Source organism: Cygnus atratus, chromosome 6, assembly GCF_013377495.2.
Source record: "Cygnus atratus isolate AKBS03 ecotype Queensland, Australia chromosome 6, CAtr_DNAZoo_HiC_assembly, whole genome shotgun sequence".
NCBI classification, from domain to species: Eukaryota; Metazoa; Chordata; class Aves; order Anseriformes; family Anatidae; genus Cygnus; species Cygnus atratus.
In genome coordinates, this window is record NC_066367.1 from 40,169,858 (window position 1) to 40,196,521 (window position 26,664).

The 26,664-nt window shown below is 36.3% G+C and overlaps 1 protein-coding gene across 7 annotated transcripts in view; it reads left to right on the plus strand.

Moving 5' to 3' along the window:
* Positions 1-26,664, plus strand: part of PKP4 (plakophilin 4) — an 88,931-nt gene that overhangs the window by 60,469 nt on the left and 1,798 nt on the right. For all 7 annotated transcript variants that reach the window (XM_050711449.1, XM_050711448.1, XM_050711453.1 and 4 more), the window contains 11 exons: positions 1,087-1,215; positions 5,367-5,580; positions 15,646-15,829; positions 17,272-17,389; positions 17,873-18,064; positions 18,206-18,379; positions 19,285-19,435; positions 21,589-21,784; positions 23,994-24,078; positions 24,180-24,297; positions 26,201-26,332. In XM_050711449.1, coding sequence (XP_050567406.1) covers positions 1,087-1,215; positions 5,367-5,580; positions 15,646-15,829; positions 17,272-17,389; positions 17,873-18,064; positions 18,206-18,379; positions 19,285-19,435; positions 21,589-21,784; positions 23,994-24,078; positions 24,180-24,297; positions 26,201-26,332 — 1,693 coding nt within the window. The remainder of the gene's footprint in view (positions 1-1,086; positions 1,216-5,366; positions 5,581-15,645; positions 15,830-17,271; positions 17,390-17,872; positions 18,065-18,205; positions 18,380-19,284; positions 19,436-21,588; positions 21,785-23,993; positions 24,079-24,179; positions 24,298-26,200; positions 26,333-26,664) is intronic.

The following is a 26,664-nucleotide window of genomic DNA, read 5'->3' on the forward strand; positions in this document are numbered from 1 at the left end:
ATTCAGAAAGCTACTGTTTTTTTGAGAAAGGCAGTTTTCCCCAAGGTCTTCCAGTCATTACTGAGAGGGAACAGGCTTCCTAGTGTTGGATGGTTGATGCCCCATGCCTGCCAGTGTTCAAGAGGCATTTAGATGATGCCTTCAGTAACGTGCTTTTATTTTTGCTAACCCTGAAATGGTCAGGCAGATAGACTGGATGGTCTTTATAGGTCCCTTTCAACTGAATTATTCTATTCTATCATTAGTAGGGAGAAATAAACCTGTAAGTTGTTGAGCAGTTCAAAGGAAACCCCTAACTGAACTTTTCTTTACTGGTGATTGAATTCTGGGGAGACCTAACATGCCAGGCTAACTTTAGCCTTTGAATAGCTATCTGAATACCCTTTTTGGAACATCAGTTATTTCATTTGCTTAGGTTTTTGAGAACAGGAAAAATTAAATACTACTTTTTTTTTTAACCTTCCTTTACAGAAAGAAAACAGCACAACAAACATTAATGGCTATTTTTCTAAATCTGAGAATTGGGCATGGATATGTTTAATGGCTTTTCAAGAATATGAGTACACAAACTAATGGTGTTTAAGGAAGGAGGTTTGATGAAAATTGTTTGAGAATTTTTCAATTTTATTGCACCCGATGAATTTTTGACGCAGCACAGCTTTCGTTCAAGTATAATTGGCTTGAGACTAGGAAGAACACTGAACATTCAGGGAAAAAATGCTGCATGGAAGAAATGCCCTTGAGCAGCATTGTTAAATGTGTATCTGTTGCACTACATATTGAAGTTTTGGGAGATTCATATAGGTTGCAGTGTTTGAGTTAGTATAATTTTGGTGTGTGTATTTGTGTTGTCAACAAACAAACTAATTGAAGAACATAGAATATAAAGTGTCCTTTTCCAATAAGAAGATTAAAAGTTGATCTGACATAGCTATTCCAATATACCTGTTTTTCTACCTGTCCCCAATACTCCAGAACAAAAACAAATTGTAAAACACTTATGATGCTGTAGTAATTCCACTTAGTAAATAAGCATACATTTACAACAAATGTCTTCCCTTGAATGTGTTCACCTAATGAAGGGAGTTTGCTTGGCGAGACCCAGAACTGCCTGAAGTCATTCACATGCTTCAACACCAGTTCCCATCGGTTCAGGCGAATGCAGCCGCCTACCTTCAGCACCTGTGCTTCGGAGATAACAAAGTAAAAACAGAGGTACTGTACTGAGTGTGTTTCTGTTTCTGGGGAAACTATAAGCTAGAAGAGCAACTAAACCTCTCATCTCTGTTTATGTCTTTTCATCATACTGGATTTTGTATTCTGGATTTTTTGTGTTTCTGTTTATACTAGATGTATGTTTATATTGAAGTGCATAGATGTGTATAATTACACAGACACCTTCCCTGTGCGTGATGGAAGTTATGTGAAATTATTTAACATTCAAGTTGTACAGTCTCGCAGAAGTGCATAGTACGTTTCTTGAAGCCCGTGTACATGTAACCTGTTGATGACTGGAGATTGGAGAAGTCTTGAAGGCTTTCCACTGTTTTTGATCAAGACAACTTAAGGCATCACAGAGAATGAGTGAACTGTCAAGCAAAGAAAAGAAATCCGACCCTAAAAATATGCAGAGGATAGTATTTATGTTGATGTGGTGTGAAGGAAGGACACACCTGAGTGAAAATTCAGCTTATTGTTGAAATTTCCAGAAACCATTTGCATTTCACAAGCTGCTTTTTTTGCAGAGCAGCTATGAGCTATTTATCTGAAGGAGTTTGCTTTTTCATTCATATCATATGTGGGTGTTATCTGCTATTTTAATTATAAATACTATTTATGTTAATAAAACATTGGTGCAACTTTTACAAGAAGCTAACTTACCATTACTCACTGTTACTAAAGGGTAGATTAAAAGATGGTGGTTTTGATCTTCTGGTGAAGATCACAATGGTCAGCAGATGCAGGCAGATTTATAGGTAGTCTTGCTATTTTTAAGAGATAGGACTGCTTATTTCAGAATTCTTGGGTTATTATTTATCTGTGTATGTTCATCTATATGAGATCTTGTGTTTCTTCACTTTTTCTTTTCATTTTGCATTATGAAAAATCGATTTTGTTATGAAATTGAATTATGAAAAAATATGAAATGTCTGGCTTAATATTTCTTTTCAAAAGTGAACAAAACAAAAGCAATATGCCAAATTTTAAACATGGTGTGATGTTAACTTGTGTATTATGTATGAAATAGTGTCTCAATAGTTTGTCCTCCTCAGCACTGGAAATATTTGAGACATCAGGTATTATAGATGTGTGGTACCATATATTCAAGCTCATATAACCTTATCAAAAGAAAACATTATTCTTCTGATTTAGAAAAGACAAGGTATTACGTTACTCAGAGAGACAGCTGTAAATGTTGCCTGCCTTCCATTTAGCGTGTGGAATTTTGAAAAAGAAAATTTCCCTTTTTCAAATAGAGAGGTTTTATTTATTGTCACCGTTATTTCCTTTGAATTAATCAGCTGTTAGAAATTCTTAGAATTCTGTGACAGAATGATTCTATGATAGGACAATTTTCTGGCTATGATAGGACGGAAGAATATTTGTGTGCTTTTGGGAAAATGAGGCTTTTGTTAGCGTTTTCTGATGAGTTGGCTCTCAGTCTCTTAAGAAGCTGTATCCTGGGTTCGGATGGTGGATGGCATGTTTTAAAAGCACGATGGTATCTGCAGCAATAGGGAAGCTGCAGTTGACGAGGAGAATGTTCCCTTTCAAAGCAGAGGCCAGCAGGAGAGAGTATTTGCAGTAGGAAAGAATTATAATTTCTTTAATGCAAAGTTCAGTAAAGCCTTATTTGAAGACTGCGTTAACTTTGTGTTTTGTTAATTATTTAAATTTATTACTTCATTGCTGTGGTAAAGACCAGACTAATTTGCTAGACCACTAAGAGTATTAAAAGCCTGGCAAAATGAATTAAAACGCTTGCATTGCTAAAACCTGAAGGTAAGCATTAAAATACTGTTTATCAGGGAAAAAAAAAATTACCATTTAAATTAACTATGAAACTACATAGAACGAATAAATTACACTTCTATGTAATGCATATCTGTCTGAATTTGTTTTTCCATAAATATATTCAGTACTGGTTTGTTAGTTCATGAATGTACCTTTTTTGTGAGTTCTGTTTTTGTTGTTTGTCCGGGTTTTTAATTTATAAACGGAAATGCCTGTTTAAACAAGCAACAGCTGCTACATTTCAAGATAGTTAACGACTCAGTAAAATAAAAATCTTAAGAATGGTTTTCCAGCTACAGCTTTATTTTTGGATTATGTACATAAAAACTGTATCTCATCAAATTTTGAGTACAGATTGGAAAAATAATACAGCTATTGTGTCATTCATAACCTGTGTCTGTATTATGGACATGTAGTGTAAAGGTAATGTTTGATGTGTTGCTGTGTTGGCAAATGAGAAAAATTTAACTGAAAATTATAGTTAATTCTTACTTAAATTACTTAGTAACATAGAAATAGGAATTATTTGCCTTAAAAGGGAATGACACTGTAAAAATACTTTATAGTATATTGCATGTAGTCTGTATCAGATAAATAAACTGTAAGATAATGTTCATGGTACTGCAGACTTCCTACCTACAGAAGTCTTGCCAGATGAATAACTTGAAGCGTTAAGCCCACCGTATGCCCTTCAGTACAGGTTACAATAGCGGCTTGGCATGATTGATGAATGCCAAGGTTTGTATGTCTGGGTTTTTTAATGTGTGCAGTAGATAGACAGGTGTGTAAATACATGTTTGCTTTTGAAAAATAGTCTTTTTTTGAACAGAGATCTAAAAAATTTACATGTTACCAGTCTTTCATTTTCTTTCTTTTATTCTACTTATGTGATTTGACAGGTAAAAACCACATACACTGTTGGATTTCAATTCAACTTGCATTTCAGTTGTTGGTTTGTTTGTTGTTTTGTTTTAAGCCTCTTCAATATGTTTGCTTTTTGGAGTGTAGATAAAGATATTAAGCATTTTGATATCCAATGCCATTTTCTAAGAATGTAACAGAGAGAAGGTGCTATTTTTGATAGCATCAAATTAGCAAGATTTGGCTAAATCTCTTTTCACTGAGAGTTACTTTATTTGCCTTGTGTTATGGCCAGTAAGATTGAACTTTTAAAGCCAAAAATCCTTGAAAGCTGGTACACATTAATATATATCAAATGGCCTTGTGGCTTGCCAAACTAATTAGTATACAGGTTAGAACAGAAAATGAGCATTTTAATAGTACTTTTATGCTGATCTAGAGAATTCCCAGGACTGTTGTTTTACATCTCTTGTAATTGTTCAGCCCAGAACCACATCCTGGATTAGCAAAGTATTAGGCATGATGGCCTATTTCTTTTCTGCCTGGGACTTCCTTCTAAGGCAGCAGCAGTTTACCTGCTGCAGGTATGTGTTTTATTAAGAGATTGTGTGCCAACTTCATTAGGTGTATTCTGTGGATAGTATGGCATAAAAGCTACTGTGCTGTGCAAAAATAATACCAGGTTATAATAGATCAATCCAATAGCTCAGATAATTGCAAAATATCTCATATTTTTAGAACAGTTAAAATATTTTAGTAGCCCTTTGATGTTGATTTTTAAAATAATGTTAATCTTAAAAGTAGTGCTACTTAGCTATCTCTTTTAAAAAGGTTTTTAATTTAGTAAATGTTACAGAATTCTGGAATATTTCAATCTTTTTATCACTTCTGGAATTGATTTTGAACAAAGAAAAACACTACATAGAAATAAGATCTCAAAAGACTATTAGAATTTATTTTTAAAATAAAGAATAAATACAACTAAGCTGTTTAAAGCAAACAATATAAATATTTCTGTTTGTTTTAAGAGTGTTTTTTCTACTGTAGTGTAGACTTTTACAAAGAACTTCAGGTATGCCCACAGGACTTCACATATGCTAATTTTAAACTGAATTTATTTATTGTGTGACTAAGTGTAAGAATTGGCATTTAAATCTTTGCAACTCTTCATGCTATCCCCTAAAAAGATATTTTGAGTTATAGGAAATTACTTTAAAAGCTCAATTACTGGGAAACAGAAATTTAACAGCAACAATCCTCTGAACACAATAAATGATTGAAAATGTCTGTCAACTTTTTCTACAAGGATGTGAGTGATTCACAGATTTTCATTACAGCATCACAGTGAAGTTATTAAGATTTACCAGTAATATTTCATTTTGATGTAGAATAGAATATACTGTTCTTATAAAAATAAAAGTCTTCTAAATCTGTAGAGTGAAATGCATGAAATCAACAGGTGCTGATGTTTCCATCGTTCCATTTTTTAGGTATGTAGGCTAGGAGGAATCAAGCACCTGGTTGATCTCCTGGATCACAGAGTCCTGGAAGTTCAGAAGAATGCTTGTGGTGCACTGAGAAATCTTGTTTATGGAAAGTCTACTGATGAAAACAAAATAGCAATGAAGAATGTTGGTGGGATACCTGCACTTTTACGACTGCTAAGAAAATCTGTTGATGCAGAAATAAAAGAGCTTGTAACAGGTAAGTTTTTAGTATAGACCAGTGCAGAACTGTAATACAGACTATGTTTCTGAAGTGGGCGAGACTTTGAAATAATTGGTAAGTGACTGGAATTGTGCCTATTGTCTGGATTTTTATTTGTGCATTAGTATTTTATCAATGCGAAACCACTTATTTGGTTACTGACAGTTAAAATCGTAGCACAGAAGTGTAAGTTTACTGGGAGAAGTGAACCCAGAGGTTATTGCACCAAAGTTCCACTTAGGGTAAATTTTTCCCCAGTATGATTCCCCCAAATACATAACTATGTTTTGAATCGATATTTCTTTATTTACTCCTAACCTTAATTTTATTACAGGACTTTTTTTATCAGATGCTGAGAACAATTTTAAATAAGATCTTGTAGAATTCAAAAGATGGACCCAAACTGTTTGTGTGTGTTTAAAGTGCAGACAGACAAGTGGAAATACACAAATTTTGGAAGCCTTTCAGTGCCCAGGTTGTTAGTAGAGTCATGCAAGTGACTGTGTGTACACCCTCATCTCTTGATTGTGAGGTAGCAAATTTAGATTATATCCAATGAACCTGCTTGGCACTTAGTGCAGGCAAAAAGTACAGAAATAATAAATGACTTGAATGATCCCTCATTTGATTTTGCAAAGCTAATGTGCTTAACTACTTACTTAAATACTAAGCAAAGCTGCACAAGAGTTTTCAAGTTAAAAGTAAGAGAGATCTTATTCTGGGAACTTGTCCAAGTTGTTTTCTTGCTTAGGAAAGCTATCAAGTAGCAAAAGGTCTCCGTATCCAAATCATTCATATGCAGCCTTTTTTCCTTAAATTAAAATATAAAAACAACCACTTTCCACCACTTTCATCAAAAATGGATTTTCCATTGTAGTATTTCTTTCTGAAGGAAAATGCTTTTCTTTCTACTGAGGGTGGTCTTTCTTTCTTAGCAAATTAATTGTATCTTCATTATTACAAGAACCAATTAGTAGACAACCATTGTCTTTTAAACATAACAGAAGAATCTGGTGTCATTGCATGTGAAATCCATCCGGTTTAGCTTAATATGAAGTTAGATCGATGAAACTTTATTATTGCAGATAAGTGAAATTATAATGACAAATTCCTTACAATCAATATAGATATTTTTCACATTAATGCATTTATATAAGATTTCTGAGAAATTGTGTGACAAAATTAAGTTTTAACCTAAAATTATTTGGGAACATATCCTGAAGATTAACTATCTGAATTTTGAAAAGCTGAGAAAGAGGGGTAAGAGAGGGGGGAGGTGGTAAGTGCATAAGCATGTTTCGAGGGGTTAGAAAACAGTAGGAATACCAGGGCCTGTATTTAATTAACAGTAACTGAAATGACAAGATTGAAATTATACATAGAGAGAAAGAAGTGGAAGCTGAATAGAAAAACGTATGAAAATTATAGAAAGTATAATTACAAAAACACGAGAATTTTAAAAGGAAGGCTAGTTATCTTCTTAATGGCTATAGATTATTTTGAAAATAAAATGTGCAAAATCACTTTTCATAGTCACAAAAATGAAGTAATACTTTTAAAAATACTTTTTTTTTTTTTTGAGTTGGACTTTGAAATGCTTTGGATCATGTTAACTCTTTACTGAGCTTGCTCTATTTGCGTGCAGTTTCCATTGCTGCTGGTGCATGGGAGCCTTGCTCTCCTGTGCTCTGCTGTCAGAGAGCCCTTAGAAGGAAAACAACTCCTTTCTGCTAATTGCCTCATATTTCATTAGATATTCAGCACCAGCTCTTTCTCAAGGCTACTATTTCTCTTGTTCCAGCACAACTTCAGCAGTAGGCAGCAGAAGTATTGTTGGGGCCTTCTTGATTGTGTGCAAGAGCTCCATTCCCTAGAAAGTGACATGAAGGATGTGCACTGATTTATTCTGTCTGGGTATGTTTTTACTTTGCAATAGGCCAGTACAGCCTGGAATTAATCTGTGACTCTCAGAAACTCATGTCTTGCAAAAGTTAACAGCAGAAAACTGTGTAAGAGATAGAAAATCAAAATATACATGCTTTGGACCCAGGTGCAATTTCTCATAATTGAGTCTACAATCAAGAGACCCTAGGACGCAGACCTTTAATTTGTTAAAATCTGAGAAACATTGGTGCTCTCCTTTAGTGCAAGTTTTCCAAAGAAAGTGAATCAAATGCCTATCTTACTAGTAGTTTTTTGATTTTCATCAGACCTTCACCAGCAGAGATGTGCTGTAAACCATTCCCTCCCCAAAGACTTCTGATCCACTCTTCGCAGTGGCTAGTTTTCTGTCAGGCTTTCAGCCTGAAAGGTCAAGCAAGCACCAGCACTGACCTTGGGGGAGCAGTGGGATTTCATAGCTGGAAGTAAGGAAGAATGAGCATGAATTCCAGCAGCAGCTGATCACTAGCTTAGCTGTATGGTAAAGGTCTGTCTATATGGCCTGTCCGTAAAGGGGAAAGAGGTTGTTGTTGATGGTCCTGGCAATTCTTCATGGTGTATATTTCATCAAATTAGTGCTGCCATCAGCCAGTTCAGTTTAGAAATGCTGTTTTATGTCCAGCAACATGGTCTTTTGTATTCAGCGTCATCCTTCTGAGAGATTGCATTCCTGCAATAGTTGACAACTGTGCATTGTATCTTGCGTATCTTTGGAAAAGGGACCTCAGGTTCTGCAGTCCAGGCAGCCTGAGGTAACTTTCCAGGAGGTACAGAAATAGCTGCAAGTCCCGCACAAGTTTGCAAACTAAGCACTCTGTGAAATGGATATTGTTGACTTTCACAACTTCCATGTTACTGTAATATTTACCTCTGTTCTATTCTGTATACCATCAAAAGTACTTGGTGGTCAACTGTGTAAAAACTGCAGAGGTAGAAGAATATGATCATCCATGTTCAGCAGTGGGCCTTGAAGCCAGTGCAGCTGCTGAAGAACTCTGTTACCTGTTTGGTTAACACTACCTGGTGTGAGCAGCTGCAGTGGAATTCATAGCAGTAAACTCTTCTGGGGTCTTAAAAGTCTGGATTAAAACACCAAGATTCAAAATCAAAATAAAACGTGAAAAAGATGTGGCTGGTTGCAGAGTCAAAACAAAAGTCCTTGCCTCTGGTATTTCCAGGGCCCCACAAATAGTTGAGGTTGCCCCCCCGCCCAACACCTCAAAAGCCAAAGCTGTTCAAATAGGAATGACCAAACCAGTTTTCTGTCTCCAAATCAGAAATTTCATCTGCAGCTTTTTTTTTCTTAACCATGACTCAAGCTTGACTTTAAACAGCTAATGCTAGACTAGAGACACAGGCATCATTATGCATTGATGTCCTCTAGTCCTAATGAAATAGCAGCTTTAACACATGCCTTTCACATATTCTCTGAATTAGGTAACAAAATAAGCTTTGAAGAGCTACTGCATATGGAATTTTCTGGACAGAGCAATTATTTTAAAATGCTATTACAGTTGCTGAAGTGACATCAGTAATATAACCAATTCAACACTGAACCTGTGACCTGTAGATACTGAATCAGAGAGAAAGTTGGGCTTAGTTATGCTGGAAACTTCATTGCTGTCTATTGCAAAAGACAGGTTTGTCACCTGAAAATACTGCCACAGGTCCAAGTCCAGAAGGATTGTGAATAAATATCAAAAGATTGGGGTTTGAATTAAATGATCTTTAAGGTTCCCTCTAACACAAACCATTCTATGATTCTATGATTTTGTACATCAGAACTGTCCATATACAATTGTCTTAATATTTTTCCCTTAGAAGGAAATATAAAAGGCAAGGGGATGGTAGGAGATATTTCCGAAGTATAGAGTTCTCTTAGCTAAGAAGCATTGCTACCATGTCATCCAAGGGAATGCTTTCAGCTAACAGTCATTTGTGGAGAAAGTAAATGAAAAAGCCCTACACTTGTGCTGTTGCAACGCCAGTCTTTTTCCATACCCTAGTGCAGGAGATGGATTAATGCATGTATTAATCTGAGAGTGGTGTTTCAAATATGATTTAATTATATGGATGGCCATCAGTTTGAATGCTGGAATGTGTTGCTCCAATATGTACACTACTTCTAGTGCTTTCATTGTTGTATTTGTAAAGTTCAGATAGAAAAATGTTTCTTTTTGTCATATCAGGATATTTTGAGTCTCAGTTTCAGTCTTACTTGATGTGTGATGTAACAGTAGCATTATTAATTTCACATCTGAGATGGCTTAGATTCATTACTGATAAGCATATATTGAATCTCTGGGAGCTTCCATCAATTTATACTGGATAGTCACATAACCTCTTGTGCCAGGATTCATAATTGCAATTGAGAACATCAAATTTACTAAAGTAATGATTCTTTTCAATTTTTTTTCTGAAGGAATACTCAAGGTATCAGAAATAATTGTCCATATAATTTTCTTGAAAGGTGTATGACATAGAGGCATATCTTTTAACAGTAACGTAAGATATGCTTCTTTTATGTCAGCGTAGTGGAAAAGTGAATGTTAGCGTTGATTTAATTTGCACTGAAATAGAAATTAATAGATTGCTAATATTTGCAAAGAACAATAGCTTTGGGCATGCAACCTTTCCAAACTCAGATTACAGAAGGTATGTGCTATAAGAACACTGATCTGTTCTTTTTCCTTCTGTTACTACAACTGGTTATAGCCCAAATCTTGACCCTTGAAGGTCTAAATTAGTACACTCTCTCCCATACATTACAGTACCAAGTGAGCCATTTCACAGCTGTTGCTAGGTCATGAGTGTCAGTAATACTCTCTTGAGCCCAGTTTAATAGTCTTCTGCTAATCACAGGTCCATCTTTCTACACATACTTTGCTTGCATGCATTCCACCCAAGAGCATTATGTGCAGCAAGCAGCATATAGAGACACACTGTTAATATTTGGTGTGTTGAAAGGACGGTTCTTCAAAAATAATTTCTCCCCAGTTGAAAGTATCTTGTGGAAATTCATGAAAATTCGGGATTTTTTTCAGTATTTCTGTGATCTGTACATGCAACAGGATTTGATTTTCATGTAGATAAGGTTCTCAACTTTATCAGACTACATATTTTCATTTCCTGAGTAGGATTATTTTGGATGATGTTCAAGAAATGTAAATTTAGCACAGTCATCACTGAGAGCTGCAAGGATCAGAATTACAGGCTGCAAAAATAGAGCAGACAATCCCTTTTCAAAAAGGGAAAACAAAAAGCCTCCCATTTCATTAGAACTACAGAAGCTTTTTCATATGGCATTTTAAACTCTCCTGCAAAGCTTTCTGATTTTTTTTTCCTGGTACTGTTACTGCTGATTTCCTTCCTCCATTAAGAATTACCCAATACTTAGTAGTGCTGATCTCATGAACTTAAGCCCAGTTTTCTCAGGTTTTCCTCACATCAAGAGAATGTCAAGCACAAATAGTGGCTTGTGATTTTTCTTCTGTGTTTTGTAGTATGTTCACAGACTAAGCAAGAAACACGAGGCCTGCTGAAGCAATCAGTTGAATTACAATCTAAAGTGTAACATAAGTAGCGGCACAAGTCCCTCTCCTTCCAACCCCAGAGATGCTAGGGACAGTAGAGATCCGTTTAGGTAGGTAAGTAGACTTAGCACTCCTTTCGCTACGCAGGATCATTTGTGAATGGGATGTTCACCAGTGTCCCAGAATAATGAAACTTGCAGCTAATAGCTGTTGAAAAATCAATCAAAACAGTTAAATATTTTTCCATGTACCTTCACAACAATGACAAATAAAAAGGCACTTTATTTAAATGGCGTACAGAATTTTACTGTAACACTAGAAGTATCTTATACCTTGCCTTAATACAGCATTGTACCAGCTCCCACCACCATCTTTCTTGTGTTTGAATGGAAACTTCCTAAATTATAACTGCCTTTCCCTTCAGGGTTTATTTCTAATAAGACCTAAATTTGGTCCCAATCTCTTAAAAACAAACATTCTATAATCAGACTTGTCCCGTTATTAAAATGAAGACTCAAAGCCTATATAAGACACATTTTTAGTTTGTAAACTAAATAGCTGAAAACTGCTCCCAAATTATCAAATGGAATGCCCTGATGAGAGCTCTTGCCTTCAGATAATGAACATAGGGATAATAAATTATTAATCATCTGATCAATCTACCTCCTTAAGAGTTAGCTTCTGGGCTAGTTTTAACTTAAGTTACTCAGTGGTGCTCTAGTGATTTGCTCTTTGATCAATCCCAGGATAATTCTCATGGGAAAGTTAATATTTGCCAAAGTCTAACAGTCTTCTTGGATGGATAGAGTTTAGGAAGGTCCTTTACTTAGTCTTTTCAGTCTGTGCCAGTGTGTACACATGAAGAAAAGATGATGTTGGCAATTCCCTTCCAATTTCTTAGCAAGCATCTGAGTTGTACTGTTCCTCTGAAGGCAAGGCAGGGTGGATATGCCATGTCCCTTACAAGTCCGCTGCAGCTGACTGCACTGGTCCAATGATCCCTGGATACGTAGTATATCATCTTCTGTTTCCTTGGTATTTCAAACAGTACTCAGCTGTTCCAGCTTTTTCACAATCTGCATGTTAGCCAGTAAGTAAGGCAAGTGCCTTACACTTGGCAAAGCTGAGAGATTTACATCTTATTTGAATAACCATACAGTAAGGATGACTTGTTAGTAAGTAATAGTAATAATTACTTAAGTAATAATAATTTTTAAAAAGTACTTATTTGTAAGTAAGTAATGATTTATAAGTAAGGACACTTAGTGGCCCCTGAGGAGGGCCACTAAGATGATCAGAGGGCTGGAGCACCTCTCCTGTGCAGAAAGGTTGAGGGAACTGGGCTTGTTTAGCTTGGAGAAGAGAAGGCTCTAGGGAGACCTCATGGCAGCCTTCCAGTACTTGAAGGGAGCATATAAACAGGAGGGGGAACACCTGTTTATGTGTGTTGGTAGTGATAGGACAAGGGGGAATGATTTTAAAATAAGACAGGGGAGATTTAGGTTGGAAATTAGGAGGAAGTTTTTCACTCAGAGGGTGGTGAGGCACTGGAACGGGTTGCACAGGGAGGTTGTGGATGCCCCATCCCTGGAGGCGTTCAAGGCCAGGCTTGATGCGACTCTGGACAGCCTGCTCTAGTGGTTGGCAACCCTGCCCAGAGCAGAGGGGTTGAAACTAGATGATCTTTAAGGTCCTTTTCAACCCAGGCCATTCTACGATTAATATTTTCAAAACTCGGTCACATAAAATCAAGTATGATGTTTTCCCATATGTGTTAGGTAACTAATAGTTGTCTGAGACTCAAAATAAACTTTTTATCTTACATAATTTTCTTTAAGAGCAAATGTTTGGGGGAAACCAAAACTGGGCCTAGTGAGGGGTTTATCTGAGATTTAATTTCTAGTTTGAATCAAGAACTGCATGAAGTATGGCCTCAAAAACTTAAAGCTAGAAGCCAGTGAAGCATTTAGGTTGCTCACTGTTAGTTATCAATTAAGTTCTTTAGTGAGGATATACAGTCACAGCTTTATGAAATGAAATTGATGTGTATAGAAATAGCTTGCTTTATGTAAAGTTGAAACTGAAGGATAAGTAATAACTGAAGTAAACTTAAATAACCTAAGCCTATTTTGAGTGTGCAAATGTGATGCAGCACAAACATTGATGAGAGTCACTCAAAAGACACAACAAAATTACTACAAAAAAAGAACCTTTCATAAAATACCACACAACAAATTCCAGCTCCTAGGGGAGCTGATCACAACAGACCCATTTCAAAGGCACATTCTGCTTTCCATTGAAGCAAGAGCAGTCAAATAAATATGTCTTGGTTTTAGAAAAGGCAGCTGGGAGGTTTTTGAAGATGCTTTGTATGATAAACTCTCACAAGAACCAATCCTAGCCTAACTGCCAAAAAGTCTTTCTCCTAGGTAGGTTGAGTTGTTGAAGAAAGTTACGTTATGCAGGAACAGCAAAGTTAGCTTCCATATTCTTCAAACATTCAAGTTATCTTTGTATGTTGGCTAAACCACAAAGATAGGAATCTCTAGGAATTACGTATTTTGACTGCCTATGTCACAACTAGATACCGAAAGACAGTCATAAATCTCCTCATGAATATATCCACCCCCCTTACAAGTTTTTCTGAAGAGAAAAAGGCAGGCTGTTTTACAGAAATACTTTTATTTATTTTGTGTGGCTGTATTAAAAGCTTTTGCTGTTTTGCAGACTTTTGTTTTTGTAAACTTCTACGATTTTTACTGTTTTGTCCCCCCACAATTTATTTCAGAGGAAACTAAATGTTCGGATCTAGTCAAACTGAAAATTAACCATATGGTTTATAGTAGCAATTTTAGCGGGCTATTGAGAAAATGCTATTTAATGTTTCTGCTGAGTGTACACAGCTATGCTACTTTACAATTAGAAAAATACTGTATGTGAGGAAAATACTGAGAGTTTATCATGAAAGATACCACCTGTACCTGGTGAGAATTTAGATGAATTTTAAGTTGTGTTTCACGATGACAATGAAGATTAAATTATCAGAAATGTATATGCATGTCAGATCTAATACTTTTGTATCAGAATGTCTTACAGGAAGACTGTGTAAAAAGGTAGGAAACTATAGAATTCTGCCTGAGGGTAAAAGATTGATAGTATTCAATTCATTTGGTTAGTTGAATGTGTAACACTTGAGACCTCTTGCTATAGTTTCCAAGAAGAAACTTTCTGGAGGATTTTTATATTAGGCTTTGGAAGTTCGGCTCCATGTCAAGTATCTAATAGCCCAGACATACAATGCAAGAAAGCAGTAATTCATTGCAGGTCAGCAAAACCATTTTCCCCCTTCCACTGTTCATCTTGCAATCCTTTCTGGATACTATCTTTCCAGGTTCCACCTAATATAGAATAATGTTATGTCACACACTTGGGACCTTGTCTTGAAACTTTACTGGCAACCACCCATCTGCCAATCTACCTTCTGTATCATTTTCTGAGAATTTTTTCCACAAGATCTTATGTTTGCAAGACAGTAATGAGCTTTCAGCCATGATGTCCATAGATTTGGTTTCTTCTCACTTCATTTTTGCTCTTGTATTCCTATGACCTTTCTTTTAGTCGTTACTTCTGCATAGGAATCTGAAGAGATTTCAGTCTTAAACACACTCTCTTATGAATATTGCCAAATCTCTCCTATATTCCTTTTTAACTTCAATCTCCCAGTTTCTTATAAATGAGGATAATGATCTATTTCTTCTCCCTCCCAAACCTCATTCTTAAAGGCTTATTGAAGACTCACCTTTTGGAAATCAGATGTTCATGCCTTTTTTACACAAACTTGTACTGATTTGGCATTTTGCCTGGCCAACTACAAAAAGACAAATTTATCTTCCCATTGCAGATAGTCAGTATAGGACACCTCTTTAGATAACTAAGAAAGATACTAGCATTAGAAAGAGATAAGCTCAAGGCACATACGTTTCAGGAAAATGGAAAGGTGTTTTGCAAGTGAAGTGAGTTTGTATGCTTGTAGGGAATATTCCTCTAGATTTCTGTAGTGCATTGAGGACTTACCCTCTCCTGTCAGGTAGCAGAATGAATTGTACCTAAGGAAAGGAAGGAAGAAGGGAACATCTCCTGTCAATCAGTGTATGTTTCTGTTGGGTATTTTTCCTTAAGAAAAAGGAGAGTATTTATTCATTAATATGCATGTTTTCCTTCTCAGTATAGTGGGAGGCCCAGCTGCTGGTCTATTAGGGTTATTCTGATTAGCATCTCACATTCCAACTCTTTCATTGAAGAGTTTACACGCTTGCCAGACAGCTGGAATAAAGGTTGCTGAATACATAATAACCTGAATATGAGGAAATTTTATTTCAGTCTGTGAAGTGAATCTTTTAATGTCAGCTTTGCTGACCACTTATTGACTGTTACTGTTAGAATAACATTAAAATTGCATTGCAGACTAAATGCATAGGTAAATAATCTTTCTCCTGTTAAAAGCAAAGTCTTGTAAGTTGTTAATGTTGCTTTATATTTGTTTACCAAGTCTTTTCTAACTTGACAACAATGGAAATCTTTTCTTAAGGGGTTCTCTGGAACTTGTCTTCATGTGATGCCGTAAAGATGACAATCATTAGAGATGCTTTGTCAACACTAACAAACACTGTGATAGTGCCACATTCTGGATGGAACAGTTCTTCATTTGATGATGATCATAAAATTAAATTTCAGACTTCCCTAGTTCTACGCAATACTACAGGATGCCTGAGGTAATTTGCTGTTATAGAAGGGTATTGCTCTTTTTACGGAGTAATTGTGTTATCCAACAAGTCATTTTATATTTTAAATTTTAAGACAAAATAGCTGTTGCATTCTATAAATTCCATTTAGTTCTATCATTCAGGCAGCTGTCATATTTGTATTTTTCTCTGTTAGAAGAAAATGAAAAGTACAAAGTTAGTCACTGAAAAATGTTAATTATAATGGCTAGTAGTTAAATTTTTGGCTGTTTTCTGTACACATTGCAAACAATCATTGCACTTTTCCCCCATTACTGCAATTTTTGCATTGTGTGTACGCCTCATGAATTTTATTCAGGAAAAACAGTGTGAATTTGGTGATTCTTTAATACTGTACACATCTAAAAAATAGTATATGTATATGTGCGAGTAAAGAAATGTTTGACTAATTCCTTTGTGGATTTCTTAAGCAGCAATAAGAATAATAAAATATGAAACTAAAACATATGAAAAGAGAATTCAAAGACCAAGGGTAGTATATGAGCTGTTTCTGTTCGTTTGTAGGTTTGCTTATCATTTCAGTATATTACATTTCAAACTGTCTTCCATTAAACAGCACATTAAGGCCATTGTGTTTAAATAGAAGCACTAAAATCATTTTTATTTGCTGGTAACCATTCTATACGCCTGAATATTTTTATAAGCTACTTTTTTATTCGTTGGGTTATTTTTCAAGACCACAAGTTTCATAGTGCTTTTGAACATGCAGTGATAGTATGATGTCTAGAGAATACAATACCAGCACAATGTCTGGAGAATACACACCTCTACAGACAGGCACAGTGACTTTTTTTTAGCAGTAGTACCAGTTTCAGTGTGCATCTAGTCACCACATAAAGTTCAGGTTTTGCAATGTGGTTGCTTTGCAGGCAAATAATTGTCTACACACCCTTTTGCTACTTATTCTAAAGCACAGTGCATTCTTTTCCTTCCCTATACTCTATGCTTCTGTCTATGTATCAGTATTACAAATGTTAAATGACACTGCACCATGGAACAGCAGATCAGTGAATGGATCCAATTCTAAGAAGTAGTAGCAAAGGGTATTTTTAACAAAGACAAGCTCAACCACCTATACCACAGCATACAAACCACAAGTTTGTGTTAGTATGACAGAGAGGGCTTGGAATGGAAGAGTCTGTGAGAAAGGGTTTCTATGCATGGCTTGTTTTGTCAATGAGTCAATTCTGTCTTGAAATTACAGGTTTGAATCATTTTCATCTTTTATAAACATTCAGGTGGGGTGGGTTGCTGCACCAACTAGAGAAGTTAAAAGCAAACATATTTATTATTATTATTTTATGTTTGAAAAAAAAAAACAAACGCAAGCTTCTGCAAAGTATCTGGTAAAATTATTGCATGTATGTCTATCCATGAATATACTGTGTTCATTTGTCATTTCAACCCTTTAGGAATCTAAGTTCTGCAGGTGAAGAAGCCCGGAAACAGATGAGGTCATGCGAAGGGCTGGTTGATTCACTGCTGTATGTGATCCACACTTGTGTGAACACATCAGACTATGACAGCAAGGTGTGTGCACGTTTCATCTAAGTGATTTTTAGTGCTGAACCGTATGTCTGATTTGATCTTTTGAGGTTTTTGTACTATAATTCCTCACTGTGATGTTTCATACAGCTAGTCTTCTCTCCCAACCCTAATTTAATGATGCACAGTCAAATTTTGTTGTATAATGCGGTTTAATTTGTTCTGCACTTTTCATTTTTGTCAGTGTTGACATATTCATTCTTTAATAATAAGCTCTTGTGCTTTGTATTTTCAGGATACTTAAAATAAGCCACCATTGTAGAGATGACTGTTACAGTTTTCATTTTCGAGAATATCAGGAGATAGATTGCAGTTTTCCCAAAGAAGCAGATGTAGCAATGCCCAAGGCCCAGAATTAGAATTTGGTGCTTGTGTTTCAAATGCCTGTTCACCTGTACTTAATTTAGTTTGCTTTATCATATATCAGAAAGCAACAGGTTACTTAACATCTTTATGGTTTGGTTTCAGACAGTGGAAAACTGTGTGTGTACCTTGAGAAACCTTTCTTACCGTTTGGAACTGGAGGTGCCTCAGGCACGTCTGCTAGGTATCAATGAATTGGATGACTTGTTAGGAAAAGAATCACCTAACAAAGATTCAGAGCCAAGTTGCTGGGGGAAAAAAAAGAAGAAGAAAAAAAAAACTTCACAGGAGGATCAGGTATGCCCTTTTCTTTGTATTACAAATATATCACCTACTTAGCTAATGCTGGGGAAAGTACATAGCTTGAAGAAAAACTACCATAAGTTGAATGAAAATATAGAGGTTTCTTGTACTTACAAATTTATGTTCACTTCTCAGTGGGATGGAGTTGGCCCTATACCAGGATTTTCCAAGTCTCCTAAAGGAGTAGAAATGCTATGGCACCCATCTGTGGTAAAACCATACCTAACGCTTCTAGCAGAAAGCTCCAATCCAGCTACTCTGGAGGGCTCTGCAGGATCTCTCCAGAATCTTTCTGCAGGCAATTGGAAGGTATCTGAATTCCTACTCTTCTTCCTATAGTTAAATTTTCACTGTTCTGTTTCAATAAGGTATTGAATGGGTTTAGGGAGAACCAGGTAATTTTCTAGTACATGCATATCAGTGTTTCTGTCTAATGTGTCTTAGTGCTTATGCACTATGGAAGTGTAATTTCCACAGTGAAAAGCAATGTCAAAGATGGTAGGCAGGAAGAGCAATCTGGAAACTGGCCTTGAAATTGGTACCACTTATTTTAAATAAACAGAAGAATCTTTATTCTGGTGCATGTTAGAGCCAAAAAAAACCTTACTGCTGTGAGTTCTGGTGGGAAGGTACTGTCAAAATAAGACCAGTGCCAAATAAATATGTATACTATACAGTAATAACACTTCACAAGATCAGGACTATGGTACTCTATATTAATTGGTTCTGAGCATAAATAAGTTTTTTTCTGTTTTTTTCCATACGTTCTTGCTTATGACCTTCACGTACATAACATTAATAGTGTTCTCATGTAGTGCTGTTGTAACATATTGTATTTGTCACAGAGATTAAGAAAATGTTAATTGCTTTCTTTGCTGTAGATAAACAGCTAAGACTTTTTCATTTTGTGCCTGTTTTAAAGTTGGTCCTAAAATAAAATAAATACTGTTCCCTCTTTAATAATTTGTCATCTATTAAGTTATTTTGTCTGTTAGATCCCTTTCTTTAAACATTGCTCTGTACCAGGAACGAGTGAAAAAAATAGCAGAGAATCAACACTTTTTACTAATAAAAAAGATATGCATTTAACATATCGTTACATTGTTTTTCATTCAAAGATTTTCCCTAAAATACTTAAGAATTACAATTTAATAAGAGATCATTTCAGTTAGAATGTTCTACTAGATATGAGAGTAACTGGAGTTTGATTACAGTTTGCAGCATACATTCGAGCTGCTGTAAGAAAAGAAAAAGGTCTGCCAATCCTTGTGGAACTGCTGAGAATGGATAACGACAGAGTTGTTTCATCTGTGGCAACTGCCTTAAGGAACATGGCATTAGATGTTCGTAATAAGGAACTTATTGGTAAGTACAGAACTGTACTGAATAAAGCACGGTTACCAATACGTCAGGCCTTTATTGAAAGAATACTAGGATGAGGTTCTACCAATAGAAACAGCATACTACGTTGTGTTACTTGTCTCACAGAAATAAATCTTTTTGACAACAGTAGCTTTTCAGAGTAGCATTGTCATTTCAGTTTGTCTTTAGCCATCTTGCATGGTGATCTCTTTACAACAGATTGAAGTCACTTCAGCCAAACTAAACTGAACAGGAAACTGGCAGTACAAAGTATGACTGGAAACACAGCTCTACTTCCTTGCTAATAGTAAATTGCTAATAGTAGCTAAATAGTAACTTTCTCAGAGGGCTTCAAGGTCCCTTACATATTCTAAGAGAATAGGGCAGCCCCGCTGTCGTTACATCAGTAAATACTTCATTTAACAGTATTGGATAGGGAGAGAGGGGGAAAAATTCCTCTCCTGGTGAAGTATTTCTACCAAGTCACAGATATAGAGCAGTATATATGTGCCTATGCTGAATTAAGTAATCAACAAGCGTGCTTCCTAGAAAAACTTAGTTTCCTATTTGTCAGCTTTAGTATTTAATACTTTAAACACTTATCTATGCCTTTCTCATCTAGCATTAAAAAAAAAAAAAAAAAAGCAAACATTTTTCCTGACTTGGTCAGGAATCTGTCTGTTAAGGCAAGTGTTGAACATGCCTCACTCAGCTTCAGACTCCTATACCCTAAGTTAACCCTACTAACACGTGTCAAGGTATAAAGATGTTTGATTTTTGTTACAGAAGAATTTTCTATGTTTTAGGCTACCAGGGTAAGTACATAAGAGCTATTTATACAGATAAGAGAGAGTTGCTCTCAAAAAGATAGTAAAACTCTTTCAGCTGCATTTATACATTTCTGGAGCTTTACCATCTAGGATGTTTAGGACATGTTTTCTTGCAGAGTAGGTATTATATCCATTAAAAAATTGGTGGAAAAAAAAATCGGGTCTTTTGTTGCATCGGCCATATAGAGGTAATACTCAGGTGATATACTTTTTTCAGGACTTTCTTCCCCTTCTGGCAGAACTTTTCAGTTCAGGAGCCACCTGTTTTCTCCTTCACCTGTTTTCTCTCCCTGTCAAAGCTTTAGCTATCAAAGAATTAATGGCTTTCCACATGTAAAATATTTTGAGACATGAAGTGAATCATAAGTTACCCCATGCTGGTACCCTATTTTTTGCAACTTTATCACCATTGGTAGGTGCAGGACTAATGGCTTTACATGGTCTAAACTCTGGGGAAAAAAATAATGTTGTTTTAAAAAGTAGGTACTGCAACAAGTAACAATATAAATTGGTATATGCAAATGTGTGTTTGTGAGCTTGCCAAAAGATTGGCTGTGACAGAATACTACTGTATACAACGTAGTTGGTGCTAGTATTCCAGTATGTTTGAAATGGAATTGCTTGCAGAATTTGTTAATTTCTTTGGGGATTTTTTTCCTCAGGCATGTTATGCAAATAGATAGCTAATGGCTTTGAGTAAAGCTTATCCATTGAGCACCATTATGTACAAATACATTTCTTCAATAAAATCATTTATTGAATTAATAATCATTTAATTATCAGCATAGCCTAAATAAGAAAAATATTTACCTTAGCTTTAGTTAATTTCCTTTGTTTGCAGTGTGATTATTCCTGTGCATCAGTCAGTAATTGAAATTGAAAGAGCTGAGATCTGATCTCTTGGAGGTAACGAATAAGGTGAACAGAATGTCTGAAAGGAAAACTTCCAATTGCTGTAAGGATTTTGTTAACCCTCCCATAAATGAAGCTTAGGCATAAACACCACTCCTTGAATCATACAAAATAATGTAATGTTTTCTTTGAATGATTCTGCTTTCTCCAAATAATCACCATTTCCAAACGCTCCAGTTTTAATAAAAATGCAGCTTGTTTCTCATGTTCTTAAGCCAGAAGGGGAAAAAAATCAAAAATTGATCTTTAGTCTCACTTGACCATGTAAAGTGCAAGTTCTTGGAATTTTTCTGTTTTTGATCCTATGTTCCATTTTATTGCTTTCAGATGCAATTTATTAATGAGTCTTAGAATTTCAACTCTTAAGTACCAAAATGTATTTTCTTACTTGATTCTGTTGATGTGTTTTTATAGGTAAATATGCTATGCGAGATCTGGTGAATCGACTTCCAGGAGGCAATGGTCCAAGCATATTGTCTGATGAGACTGTAGCAGCAATCTGCTGTGCTTTGCATGAGGTCACTAGTAAAAACATGGAAAATGCCAAAGCCCTTGCTGATACTGGAGGAATAGAAAAACTGGTGAACATAACAAAAGGAAGAGGTGACAGGCAAGTAGGCAACACACTTCATACCTAAATGCTTTCTCTATTCCATTTCAAATGTTTAAGAATGCAGGAAATGGTTTGGGTTTGTTTGTTTGTTTTGTGTTTTTTAACTCACAAAAAAAGGGGGAGAGATCTGTTTTTGCAGTCCTGATCTGAGTAGCTATCAGAGTCTGAAGCACACTGGGACAGGAGAGGCAGTTGGTATAGTACCTGCCATTCTTTTACAGTCTATTCTTTAAAGCTTTTGAAGACTTTTACAGTTGCAGACAGCAATCACGTTAATGGCGACTATTCAGGTAGAATGGTATTAAAAAACTTTTATTCTTTTAAACATCTACATCATTAATGGAATATTTGGAGCCTTTCATAGTCAGAATATTTTGACACCTTTGTCAGGATGCATCACAGTAACTCCTAACTATATGTAGCAGGCCAGTTGTTAGGTTGTGAGGAAAGCTTGCCCTACCGAGCAGTTTCCCTAGCCAGTGGGATTTTCTGGAATAGGATTGCAAGGCAAGTGTTGATTGATCAGATCTGGCTCTCTGCAGACTGATTCAGGTATAGCTGTGTCACGGAGCCTGGTGTGCTCGGGGTTTTGTTAGCTGAGCTCAGCACAGGGCTTTATCAGACATTGTGTTTATGTAATTGTACTAAAAACTTTCAGCACTGGATAGCTGAGCATCAAGGAACAGGAGCATAAATGGCTCCTGAGTTGTGCACCATCAGCACAGCACAGCACAGTTAGTGCAGCCTCAGGGGACCCCATCTAGCTCTGGTCAGCATCTCTGTTTTGAATTCCTTGGCATATCTGATGGAACTCAGATTAGCAGGACTCTTGTGTAAACCAGAATATCTCAGATCTCCTTTTTATGGATAGCAGAAAACTGATTATGTGTTCAGCCCTGTGTACTATTCCCAGTGTTTGATCAGATGGTAAGGAGGAGGAAAGGATCTCCAGCTATGGAGAAGTTGGTCTGTATGAATTAAATGTACTGCATTTTTAACAAAATCTGCCTCAAAAAGAGAGTGTGGACTATATTTTCAGTATCCACAATTTATGATGCTTCATGTTTTCAAAGCACAGATTCAACTGCAGCTGTGACTACAGCGGTCCTTTATATGACTGTTGTTGTGGAGATGACGTGTAAAGTAGCACTTCCAACTATAAGGGAACAGGGTACACTGAACAAATTTAAAACATGGGGAAAACAGCCTCAGGTTGTACCAGGGGAGGTTTAGATTAGATGTCAGGAAGAATTCCTTCACAGAAGGGATGGTTAGGCATTGGGACAGGCTGCCCAGGGAAGTGGTGGAGTTGCCGTTTCCTGGAGGTATTTAAGAAAGGTGTGGATGTTTAGTGGTGGACTTAGTAGAGTTAGGTGACGGTTGGACTTGATGATCTTATGGGTCTTTTCCAAACTAAATGATTCTATGAAAATTTTTCAAACAGAATTGCTACTCATTGACTGACACTATAAACTGCAGTTTTTTCAGCATTTTTCAGTCAGGCTTTTCTTTCAGAAAGTGTATTTGGATGATTCTTCACACTGATAGAAAAAGGCGTATGTTTAACATAGGTGTCATGCTGTGGCATTTAATTTCAAATCACTGCTTCGGTACTACTACCATTTCTCTTTAAAAAGATGATGTGATTTTATTTTTAATAATAGCTAGAGCAATTTTCCTAGCCTTGCTCTTGAGAATGGAAAGGTGTTTCCCTGACCAATAAATGTTTTCAGTAGTGCAACACAGAACTAGAAACCAAGTCTCAGTATGAGGTTGTCTGGACACTTTCAATACTAGCTCCCTTTAATTCGTTGTTATCCTACAGTTACGAACCTTGTGTAAAGATTTCAAGTATACAGTCTCAGTTTTTATGAAATGTACTAAACAATGTTTCTTATCATGATTTTTTATTTTTGTAGATGATGACAATCTGTATTTCTCACGTGGGTGACCTGAAGAGAGAATTTCTGGGCTAGAGAGGGAAATAATTGTCATGCTTTAACTGTCTCTGCACCAGCCTGTTTGTTTAGACTGCTGGCACAGCTGTGCTCATGCTGTTGTAATGCAGGCATGCATTACTGAGACCTGGAGAGATGCTGACTTGCTTCACAGCTGCAAGGTTTAGGCTGTTCCCTAGCTCACAAACATCATTCTGTTGAAGTGGAGTTTATGCTTTCTACTAATGTAATATTCCTTATTTCCTTAGATCTTCACTGAAAGTTGTCAAGGCAGCTGCCCAGGTACTGAATACGTTATGGCAATACCGAGATCTCCGTAGCATTTATAAAAAGGTAGATTACAAAAATAGCCTCCACTGGAAAACAGTTCTACAAAAACTGTTAATGTAATGCAAAGCAATTTATTTTGTTCTCTTCTTTTTACCACTCCACAGGATGGATGGAATCAGAGTCATTTTATTACACCAGTATCAACACTAGAGCGAGAGAGATTCAAATCACATCCTTCTTTATCAACAACAAATCAGCAGATGTCACCTGTCATACAGTCAGGTCAGTCAAGACATGAAAAGAGATTTGCCAAAGGGGTATCTTGTGTCTCATTTTCAAACTCCAATAGCCTTTCCGCACCAACATGCGAAAGAACTTCTTCACGGTGAGGGTGACGGAGCACTGGAACAGGCTGCCCAGGGAGGTTGTGGAGTCTCCTTCTCTGGAGATATTCAAGGCCCGTCTGGATGCCTACCTGGGCAGCCTGCTCTAGGGAACCTGCTTTGGCAGGGGGGTTGGACCCAATGATCTCATGAGGTCCCTTCCAACCCCTTCAATTCTGTGATTCTGTGATTCTTTCAGTTTATTTGTCATCCTGTCTAAAACATGGAGGCCATGCTGTGTCTCCTCTGTATTTAAACATATAAACAACACCGCACAAGTATTTCGTGTTCTCTGAATGTTACCTTAGCTGATATTATTGTCAGGTTCCATATCCCACAGAGTTTGTGAGGTGTCTCTACAACGGCATTTTAGTTTGGATAAGAAGCACTTTGCAGCCAATCTCCCCATTTACTCCTTAATGCCATTCAAAGTGCAAACAGTCTAAGGATGTGTGAATTGTGTTCCTTTTGGAAGAACCTAAATCAGATGGTGTGCTTCCTGAGCAACGATGTACTGTAAGTGTAAAAGGGTATTCCAAATCCTCATCTCAGAGCTTTCTCCCCCTAAGATATGCTAACAGAATGACTTTGTTGCTCCAGTTTTGTGAACTACAAGTAGGAAATAAGAGGGGAAGTTCTAACATAATATTCAGAGGCTGTTACACTTCAAAGAGAACTTAGTTTTTTTGTTTTTGTTTTTGTTTTTTAAATCCTAATAGGAAGTGCCTGTTTTTCTGTTCCAGAGTATGAACAAGCTTAAATTATTATGGTGGAAGTTTGGTGCATAAAACATATACACTATGAGCACTGTGGCAGCAGCCTTGCAGATTACAGCGTACACAGTAGATGCGTGGTAGAACAGTTACACTTGGTCTGTAGCCATTGTTCTTTGTTACAGTCACTTGATTGTACACATACTATTATTAATACATACATTATATTGAACAGTTTCAGAATTTTAATAACGCCTCAAAAATTAACCTTTAAAGCTATGAATACACTAGGAAAAATATCAGTAATTAAACTATCCATAATAGCACAAAACTGTGAGACATGGTCTAATGGACATGGCTAGTGGAAGAAGATAATATTTTGATGCAAAATTTCTAGAATTTGTTTTTAAGTACGTAAGTCAACAAAACAGTTGTCTGTGAAAGAGAAAAGACTTAGGAGAACAAACTGTTTACATCTGAAGTAGAGATTCAACTGTTCACTGTAATACCACAAAGTAATCCGTTGTTTTTATCTTACAATGGTTGTCAGCCAACTGGAGCTGACCGAACGGCCAAGATTCACTTCTGCATGCTAATGTAAGAGCAATAATACAAGTCTGCGTGTGGATCACTTCAGCCAGGCATACTGTAAAGTTTTCTGTTCCTGTCTCAGGTGATATGGTGGACTTGGAGATTTTATTTAAGTACAACTTACATAAAATCATAAACTTTAGCAAACAAATGAACAATTACATTTGTATTTGAGTAGCTGTGCTAAAGAAAATTCTCACAATTTCATATGCAAAATGAAATGGGTAAAGTTTCTTGTTTTAGTTGTAAGCATTATGGAGTAATGACTCACTGTAATACAAAGTTTAAATGATAATTTAATGGCATGTTGTTGATAGCTTTCATAATTGGTGTTCTCCATACAGGAAAAGCTGTGTAACTAGTTTTGTCCTTTACACACAAGTTTACTCACTTCATTTGCTAATCCTTGGGGAAGGAAGGGATGAGGAGAGAAGAGAGAAGGTTAGGTCTGAGAAAGGCTTTTATTGCACATACTGGTAATTTTTATTTTTTCATCAGTTGGCAGCACATCTTCATCACCGGCTTTATTAGGAATTAGAGAACCCCGCTCTGAATATGATAGAACACAACCTTCTATGCAGTATTATAATAACCAAGGCGACGTCATTGCACATAAAGACATATATACTGGTAAGATACTTGTTAGGTGAACTCTTCCCTTGGGGTGTTCAAGGAAAGGTTGGACGTGGTGCTTAGGGACATGGTTTAGTGGGTGACATCCGTAGTAGTGTGATAGTTGGACCAGATGATCTTGATGGGCTTTTCCAACCTTAATGATTCTATGATTCTCTTCCTTATATAAGGAGTTTATACAACCATAATATGGACAATTGCATTAGCAGGCCTGTTACTACTTAATGTTGTTTTCCATTTTTATTCATTTATATTCACTGCATGAAGAACAGAAGAGGTTTTTCATCTCTCTGCTATTTTCTTTAAAATTGTACACGTTACCAGAATAA